General features: G+C 39.6%; 1 protein-coding gene across 1 annotated transcript in view; it reads right to left on the reverse strand.

The window, feature by feature from the left end:
• Nucleotides 1-9833, reverse strand: part of vav2 (vav 2 guanine nucleotide exchange factor) — a 145878-nt gene extending 136045 nt beyond the window's left edge. The window contains exons 1-2 of the mRNA XM_016256792.1: nt 9747-9833; nt 6090-6206 (exon numbers count right to left, since the gene is read on the reverse strand). Of these exons, the coding sequence (XP_016112278.1) occupies nt 6090-6206; nt 9747-9833 (204 nt within the window). The remainder of the gene's footprint in view (nt 1-6089; nt 6207-9746) is intronic.
• Between the last annotated feature and the right edge of the window lie 505 nt (nt 9834-10338).

A 10338-nucleotide genomic window follows, 5' to 3' on the forward strand; every position in this document is an offset into this window, starting at 1 on the left:
GGGTCATTTTTAGACTTCTGTTTTATTATTCTCTCACCTAAATGTTTGTTCCAGTCTATGGTTTGTTCAGTCAGTTTATTTGTTTTTACAATGGTATAGCCTTACTTAGTTGCACAGTATATTACACACAGCACAATGACGTTTTAAACAATTTTTTTGTAATATTCATGTAATTTACATGAATACTTACCAAGATGGAGATTTTGTGTGCAGAATTCAAGAAATTATCTGTTCATGTTATGTAGGAAAGCACAGTGCATGTAGGGGGTGTGGCCTCAATGCCCTGCAGTAAGCAGTGTGCTGTATGCATGTGATTGAGCAATGTGTAGGGTAGAAATTAAACTGAAATTACATTAAATCAGGTTGTTTTAACCAAGATTATGCCGCAAGTCCCCAGTTCCAGCAATTTAGCAAATTTTCAGTTTATTCCCATTAATTTTGCAACCCTAGGCTTGTTATATTAAAAAATTTTTTTTATATATAAATAGTTTTTAAATCAATATGAGATTATTTTGTGTATATAATTATTTCTGATCTGACAAGTCCTAGAAATATTAGCAAAAAAAAATGATTTTTCCATTTCAGACCAAACAAATTACTTTACTACAAAAACAACTGAATCTGTGCATGTGTGCAAAATAAAGTCTCACTCTTTGTTTTTATTTAATCTTATGGAAATAATATTTGACTCCCATTAGTGTCAATCAAGAAGCTATTTTACTGATCATGCCCCTAGATGAACCGACTGTTAATTTAGAGCTCGCCCACATGAGCCCACTGGGAGGTTGCTCTGACTCTGAATAAAGACGAGGGATAATTATAACAACACTAAACAAAAGAAACCAGGTCAATAAGATTTTGTAGAACAGCCAGGTCAAAACTGGCCTGCAGGGGTCAACTGAGTGCGATCTACCCTATGATAATCAAAATCATCTTCAACCTGTCTGATTCACACTTTCACAAATCACAAAGCTATAAATAGCCTGTGAACAGGTGAAGTGTCATCTTGCTAATTGTCACAAAGACGTGAACCAAAGTGATTGTGGTGTTCATTTAAATGATAACAACTGCATATCCAGATCCAATTAGAGGAGAAAAGAACAGAAGCAGTTCAGATTGAACACCACGTTAAACCAAAATCGAACCCCAGAGACCTGTGTTTTTATGAGTAATGATGAAAATGGAACGCTAAGGAGAATCTGGGTCCATCTGTGATTGTCGTAAGGATGTGTCCCACGGGCTGATGGGATAGAGGAGGGCATGAAACATCAGATCACTGACAGGAGCGCTCTGCAAATTTAGTGAGAGATGTGAGGGTGAGCCATCTGTTTAAAAGACCTAAAAGCAGCAAGATGGAGAAAGGGACGAGAGGCAATTACCTGAAGCATCAGGAGGGACAGGTGTCTCATAGCTGCTCCACCCAGGAAAGAGTAATGAAGTGCTGATGAATGGAGAGCATGCAGAGACTAAATATTCACACTAAACGGACAGATTTGTGCTCTCTTCTCAAACAAAGCAGGAAACAAGTAATTCAAGTTGCTGTTAGGATTAGGTGGGCTCAAGCATGAGAGTGACAACACTTAAAACAGACACCAATGCTTGCCGCCATCCCTAAAATGGCCAGAGACACATCAACCATCAGACCAACTGCAAGGACACAAAAAGGACTGAGACTGTCCATTCCAATTAAAGGCACCCTGAGCCTGACAGGCCAGAGAGATATATTACTGCCCGAGGTTAAAGTTCAACGATGTATGCACTATTGAAAGATTAAAAATGCTTTCTATATCCTTCAGCTCTAAAGCTTCTGAAGCATCCGTCTCTCTTCATTTTAAAGGAGGTGGACGATTTGCATGTATGGCGCACAGACATCGAGCTGCCTACTTCAATATATTATAATGCGCTGCTTGCCCTTAATGGAGAATCAATGAAGGGACAAGCCCGTCACCTTCGAGTCGACGCAAACGCAATTTACACATTGACATGTGGAGGGTGTGTGTGATTGATTCTGACTGCTTGAGGGTTTTAATATTGTTTTCTGTGTGCTCATTGACTCTCACTCACCGTCTTCCACATTATCCATTAAAGTTCACCGTCTGGCAAAGGCTTAATCTCACCGTCTACGCTCCTCCCTTTGAGACTTTAAAACGCTCTCATCAACTCCTTCCTTTCCTGACCGAGGCATTGGAAATGTCCAGACACGCTTGCTGTGCTGTAGTTAACCGGAACTACTGGATTGGAAACGTTTCAATGGTCGAACAAGTGCTTTGCACCTGTAAATACTTCATGAAGTCCAATCAATTCATGCACCTGGAACGATCAATAACAAGGAAGTTGTCTTCTCTTTAATTCTACTAAACTTTACAGCACTTTTTTCCCCACTAATAACTATGAAAACTATACTGATAAAGAGGAAGAACCCATATCCAATAAAAACGGTAGACATCAAGCTGAATTAGCACTAAGAAACAGAATTAGCAATGAGCTTCTATCATGGAGGTCAGTGCATTGACTAAACTGTCATAGTGATATAAAGATCAGGGTTCAGTTGTTCTTAAAGACATCACGTTTTCTCCAATACTTGGATGACCGTCAGAGCAAAGTCAGCATAATGGCGCTTACACACTAGAGAAAACTCTGACAGAGCATTCGACAGATAGAAATGTGTCTTTTAAGAGTGTGGAAAAAGCTGGGACAATCTGACATCGAGCAGAAATAAAAAAAAATGTCTCATCTGCAAGGGGAGTATCATATTCGGGGATCCCAGGCACTAAAGTTTGAAAACCCTGGGCTAGATGGTACTGTGAATAGTTACAAGATCTTTCCCACACAACTCACCCCTAAATCACGTTAAAAGCTGATCATCAGTCACCTAAAACGAGTACTGTTGAAATCCTTGGAAACATGCATAAACACACACACAAACCATGTGTGTAGTGACACAGATATGCACTGGCACAAACAGGCATGCTTGTGACCTGGAGGTGTGTGATCAAATGTGCATGTGAATATTCAAATGTGCAGTGAAGATGATAAGACTAGGTGGAAGAAATGCACACAGGGCCGGTTAAGCATAGCACACACTTTTATATTATATAATATATTATATTGTGTGTGAGAGTGCTGTAAGCAGTGGAACAAAGCTTATGCACAATAGCCTCACTTATGGGTTAATCTTAGGGATGCTCCGATCGATCGGCCGGAGATCGGTATCGGCCGATAATAACATTTTATGACTCGATCGGTACTCACTAACTTGGCCGATCTCACGAACCGATCGCAATTTGATGACGTCAACGCGTGATGACGTACATGATGCGTGGGGACATAAATGATTTGGCGCTGCAGTCATGTCATCGCCGGTGTGGAAATGCTATGACGTTTCGAGAAACAATGAAAAATGAATTTGTCGTGTATGTTTGGCATGATGATATGATGAATGGATGGTTAATTTTTAACAGCAGATTCAGTGACATTAGAGCTGATCTGCACCTCACTGCACACGTCTGCGGCACGTTATGGCTCCACGGCCAACAGAGCTGATCGCGGCCGCTCTAGTCAGTGCTTGTATTTATACCGACCAGCTGCGGTAAGTTTCTGAAGCGGCTCTCTGCGCTGCTTGGCTAAAAATTGTCTTTTGTGAGTTGTCATAGCGTGGAGGACGGAACAAAACCTTGTCGGAGCCGTAAGGGATAACGGTAACAAAATACGCTGATCGTGGGCTGCTTTTAAATGAGCAGTTATTTATAAAACAAAATATCTTCTTTGGCCATATTAGCCTACTCAATAGCATTAACACAGGCTTTACTCCTTTCAAACCTTATCTGGAATGTCACCGTTTCTGTCACTGCAACTTCCCGATCAGGCGAACACACACAAATGAAATGTCTGCCTGATGAAAAAAAAAAATGTATCTAGAAAAAAAAAAAAATTTTTGTTAATATTTGCATCATTTATGATTTATTTTATTCACCCGTGACCCACCAGCAAATAATCATAATGCATTTTTTTATTACCTGAACCGCAGATTATCCGCAGTGCCCGTGGATATAACCGTGACCGAACTGTTTTGTTCTTTCAGTTGTTTAAATGTTTCCATTTCTTTTTCGCTCTTCAGTCTTATATTGGACAGTATTAAACCTTATGTGTTACATCAGACTTCTCCATGTTGGAGTTTAAATGTTTCTATTTAGTTTGTCCTCTCTCTAACATTGGACAATGTTAAATTAAACCTAATGAGTTGCATCAAACTACTCCAATTAGTTCTTTTAGGAGTTTAAATGTTTTTTTTGTCCTCCACAGCTTACTATTGGATCATGTTTAAATAAACCTTGTGGGTTGCATCAGACTGCTCCATTTTGTTTGTATTTATTTTTGTATTATATTAAGTATCCTGATATACATAATGTTATGCATAAACCCCATTTTAAAGGCATATTAAAATGTTCACCGTATAAGGAATATTTTTTGTGATTATTTATATAACATTATTACATATGTTATATAAAGCTTGAAGCAGAGATGTTCACAAGTCTTTAACTTGGAGTCTGAGTCAAGTCTGAAGTCAAGTCTCGAGTCTTTGATCACGAGTCCGAGTTGAGCCTCAAGTCATTTAATGGCTTGCTAAAAATATCTCATTCAGAATCCTCATGTATTGAAATCTTCCTATGTAGAAGCTGTTTTATAGGCTATAGACAAAATATATATTCTATGATCTGCTTTGTAAAAAATAAAAAGTGGTGTTAAGATGTCAGGTTATTGTACATCCAGCCTGTTATTTATAGGCTATGCTTTAATCCATTACCATGTTCAAAACAGTTTTTCTGTAATGAAATTCTATAATAAGAGTCCGATCTACCATGACACACAAGGAAATATGTGACACAGGTATTACAAAACCATACAAATAAAGTATTTATTTATTATATAAGTCAGGGGTATTCAATTAAAGTTCCAAGGCGCTGCCTCTATATTTTCTTCCAAGCAGAGGTCCAAACGAAACAAACAATTTTTTTTTTTACATGTATTGCATTTTTACATTTAGATACATGTGAGGCCATGTGACAGAAAAAATACTGTTTCTGTTCAAGGTTTTCCTCCTGAAATCTATATTTTAGTCTACTTAAAAGCTTGATCTAAAAACAATGTAGCTAAAATAATCAAAACGTTCTCATCTTGAGCAGAAAAGAAAGATAACTAGCAATTTCAAAGTTTAAGTTCTATCCTAGCCATCTAACAACAATTTTGCCAATTATAATGACATGATTCTTTTGAAATGTTCTTAGCCTACAGATTAATAATCCTAAATGTAGATCAGAAACGTCTTGTCACATCTGGTTTGAACAGTCAGAGTCATAGGTTATAGATAGATAGATAGTATGAAAAATAACTATATTTGCAGCACTGTTATTTTCTGCTGTGTTTTGTTGTTTCGGTTGTTGTTAAAATAACCGTGTCATCCGCAGCTCTTGGCGTGTCCGGAGAGAGAAAGAGAAAGTGCACGGAGCTGAAAGGGCTTGAATAAAGCACTTTTGGCTTTTGATAAAAATATTAGAATATATAGCGCTGAAAGATATTTACCATAAACGACCCTGAGCGCTTGTTATGTGATCCGCTCCGCTGTTTTGACGCGCTGCTCACTTAAAATGGTGCTGTGTTATGGCTTGCGGTCCGGATGAATGCCGGGGTGCAGATGCAGTTCGCCTTTTGAATATCAGTTATATAAGTATATAAGGATAAAAGACTCGAGTTGCTTTTAACATTTTCGAGTCAAGTCAGGAGTCATTTCAGGTAGAGTCTGAGTCAAGTCTGAAGTCCATAAAAATGCGACTCAAGCCCGAGTCACTAACTCGAGTGCCCATTTCTGGTTTGAAGCATCAGAATTGGCATCGGTATCTGCCGATCACCATGACAAGAAATCGGTACTCTGTATTGGCTGCAAAAATCCTGATCGGAGTATCCCTAGTTAATCTCCCATAAAAGTGCACACAACATTAATGTCATTCAGCTGCAGAGACTTAAACATGATGGCGCAAAATGATTAATAGTCTTAGATAACGTCCGTGCTCAACAAAACCACTGTTTCTCACCTTCCCAAAGTCCCTCACGTCAAAGAGATCGAAGGGATCAAACAGCTCACTGTTCCTCAGGCCAAACTTATCATGGCACACTTTCAGGAATGTTCGGATGTTCTTCAGACACAGAAACTGGAAAAGAAGGAGACAAATAAAGAATGTCAGATCATTTTGAATTCAACCTGATTGTTTAAAAAGAAATACAAATGGAAAAGCCTTTTTTGGAAAATAACTGCAAACCTATGGAAATATTTCCATATTCAACAACATTAAAACACTGTCACTTCACAGGCATGGAGAACTCTGACACCATCTCATTTCTGCAGCGTGTGGAGCATATTTAATTTCCTGGAGCCTATTGACAGTCAGCTCATTTCCTTCTTCCTGTACCAGTGATTAAGCAAACAGCTATCACACACTGTGATTTGGATCCCCAGGCCCAGACTTGGCTTAGATAAGCCAATGAGTGTCTGAAGGATCGCCTCTGGCATGATCTACACCAGGCACTGTTCACTTACCAGCCTACAAACCTACCATTCCTTCTGTCCTTAGGGTCTCTAAAGCAAACCTTCTTTTCTTTCACTGCACAGTCATTACTGTTAGTAACACTGATGCCAGTATGACACAACGCTGGCTCCTGCTCCTTATTTGTTTCAGAGAATTCATGCATAAACGTTTCTTGTAATGAGAATTTGTCTAATATAATTGACTTGAGCTGGGTGAAACCAGTACAACCACACAAACAGGAACAAAACAATACATTTGTCATTGTTTATTTCCACCCACCAAATGTCAATGAATCATGTCTTATGTTTAATTCATGTATTCGATATAATTCAATTATGTGCATGGGTTCGCATTTCTATGGAGACAGCGGTGGAAACAAACTCCACAAATACTGGTAGCTGTGTTCACAACAGTACACTTAAGGCGAATAGTGCATTCCATACTAGTAATGATTCAGGAACGAAGGGGGCAGTAAACCAGAGATATTACAAGCATGCCACCATTATTCAGCAGGAATCACAACCCCTATTGTGAACACACCACTAACAGCTCTGTTTCTCGTACAAAGCAGGACAGAGGAGGCCTATTTGTCACATTAAAGCCAGTACAATGGAGATAACCACCCTTAGAACACAAGCCGGATTAAATTCTCACAGCCGTGATGCCACTTGTAAAACTAGCCCTTAATGAGAGCTGTAAGACAACCCCAAGCGTGTCAGGATCAGCATTATGCTGGAAACACAAGAGGGTAGCTATGCATTGTACGTGATGCACAAGAGAATACCAGTTAATTTATCAGAACAGATAAAGATGGCTAAGGATGACTGAGAATATGATGTCAAGATAAGTGACAAAGAGAATCACAAGACAAAAAGACCACAATAATCATACAAAAGAACTATATTTCTTTACATAAAATGTATCTAATATAGCATTATATAAAATATACATTTGCACTTTAGTTAACTAAAATTTAATTTTTGTTAATTAAAACCAGATGCCATTTTAGTTCAAGTAAAATTAACTAAAATTAATTCATATAAAATATATACAAATGCCAAAACACTGGAAACCACGCCTTTAAAAAAATTACCACTGGGTAAAAGTGCCTAGCAAGCCCCACTAAAATAGCATACCCAACAAAAATGTGGGAAGTTTATTGTTCTCATTTTTTATTCCCAGGTGATACGGAAAATGTCCCCCTATAAGACGCGATACTACACATTTTGGTGTGCAGTAACTTGCTTTTGGAGCAGACAGTGGTCTCTTAAAAGAGATGCTTCAGTAATTTCTCTCTCCACCATTTTTTCTCTCTCTGAGACCAGAAGTTCAGTCTGTTCTGAACCCACTAACCGTTAAAAACACACTCTGGCTTTTAAAGTATGAATTTTCCACCCTGTTTGGCTGCATCCAGCTCAGATGGATAGGCTACTGTTTCTTCATGCTAATCACACCTTTCCTTAGTCTTTCAATTGCTTACGGGATGCGCAAAGGTATTGCTTTTGGCTGTGCAGTGTCATAGCAGACCCCAAGCCTCAACCCCAGTCTATGTTTATGTGGCTGTTGCTCTCTTTGCATTAAGATTCTAGTGAGAACTAGTACATGGAAAGATCAGAGTACCACCTGTCTCATTCAGCATAAGCACTCAAATTCTGCTTTTTTCAATAAAAACCAAATAGGAGGAGGAAAGACAGCTCCTGGATAAACAGCTAGAGGAAGAAACCAGGTTACAAAGAGCTGTCATTCCCTAACACTCTCATCCCTCAGGAACGGGTACACACTCAGGGAATAAAGAATTACCCTCTCTGCATCAGGTGCACCACCTGCGCAGGATGTGTCTTCCAAACTGCAAGAGCATCCACTAATAAACTAAATCAACAAAAATTAAGCCTTTCATGAAGAGGAGAGGGATGCGGAGAAAATAAATCAAGATAGATAAAAGAAAGACAAGTTTAAAGGCAGCAATGAAGTCCTAGGGGAAGATAGTTGTGTCTGAGAAGTAGAAAAAGAAAGTAAGACTGGGGAAAGGGAGAATCACTCCCCATAGGGGCATGAGGAGCACAGATCAATCCAGCCAATGATTCGCTTCAAAAACATGAGTGAAGAAGTCAAAGAGTCAAACAATCTGTCAAGCAGTCAAGCGTTTTAAGCCTTGAAGCAGCGACTCAAAAAGACAGTCAGTCAGGAAGAAGGCAGGCTCAGAAGCAGACAGCGAGTCAGCGGGTGAAGCACTGGAGTCTAGACTGTGGCGAGACGTAGTCAGACAGCCGTTAGAGAAACTTCTGTATCTATGGTATGAATCGGCACAAGTCTTCAGAGAGCCGTGGAGAAAAAGGCATAAAAGATGTGAGCAAACAGTCAAAACAACAAACCACATAAATGGCAGGATGGTTTTCAATAGATGGCACTGAGCACCGGCTAAGATGTTAAGGGGTTGGAATCCAGGTGCAAGGGTAGCAAAAATGTTTTTAAAAGGAAACTGGCAAAAGGTCGATCCCGAGCCGAGTGGGGATGTGAGGGGGCGCCACCCTCATTGACAGGCATGGCAGTGGCATTTTGTCAAGCGCTCTGATCCTTTGTCTCGCTCACAGAGAGGACGCTCCCACTGGAGCATGGTGCCCAGGACAGGTCAAGACAGAGCAAGAAAGAGTGAGGGAATGAAAAGCAAAAAGAGTAAACACACAGGCAAACACACCTCTGAAGAGCTGATGAGGCTGTGGCTGATTAGCTTAAATCTCCTGCAGGATTTCCAGGGTCACACAGATGTTAAAACCTCTCCGGAGAAAAACCTGACTTCGACTAATTGGAGAGGCAGACACTAAATGAATAATGTATGCTGGTATGCAAATGATAATCTGATAGGATTATCCAAAAGGCCCAATTTATCACAGAAACCCCTCTAAGTCGAGATCAAATCAAATACAGTGTACCTCACAGAAACCCCATCTGCTGTATAAAAAAAAAGAGTGCAGAGTTGTCTTCAAAACACAAGACTGCTTTCAAAAAAGTTCTGCATGGATTACTTTTATATGAATATATATTTAAATTTGTGACAATGGTGAAAATCTATTCAAAAACAAATAGCCACTTTTCAAGTCGGTCCAGTGAAAAGAGCCAGGAACCAGAACAATTCACAAAACTCCTACTGAGGGGCATGTCCCTCACCATGGCAGGCTTTCTGAAAAGATCCACTTCCAGCTGAACCAGAGGAATCCTCCACAGAGGAACAAAGACTAGCTTCTCACAGATCATGGAAAATGGCAAGCCCTTTACATTCAGAAGCATTCACAAAATAAATGGCCAGACCTTGCCAAATAAAGGGAACCGTGCATCAACATGCCCACTGTCAGGCCTTTGGTACAGCACTGTGAAGACAGTGGGAGCTCTTTAGTGCCCCAGAGCACTATCTGGACTCATCCGTCCAGATTCCCTTCAACTGAGTCAAGAGAATGAATGGATGCCCGACGGTCTGATATGGTGGAAGATGGGGACACAAAAACAAAGGAAGTCAAAATCTTTTATTATCACCATCTGACCTGATTTCCCATTTCTGTTAAACCTCGATCCGAAATTCCACAATCATAAATCCCTTTTATTTTTTGTCTCTCAAGCATTTATAAAAAATGCATGCTTAAGCACCAGAGAGAGTATTTTACTCCTGTTTCTGTTTGTTTTCTTATATGCTTAGGTTGCTGACAGGCTACACATTTTGCTGCCTGAGAAATCTGTTAAAATCAGTTCAATTCTCACACCATAC

Source organism: Sinocyclocheilus grahami, unplaced genomic scaffold (genome assembly GCF_001515645.1).
Source record: "Sinocyclocheilus grahami isolate Dianchi unplaced genomic scaffold, SAMN03320097.WGS_v1.1 scaffold1476.1, whole genome shotgun sequence".
NCBI lineage: Eukaryota > Metazoa > Chordata > Actinopteri > Cypriniformes > Cyprinidae > Sinocyclocheilus > Sinocyclocheilus grahami.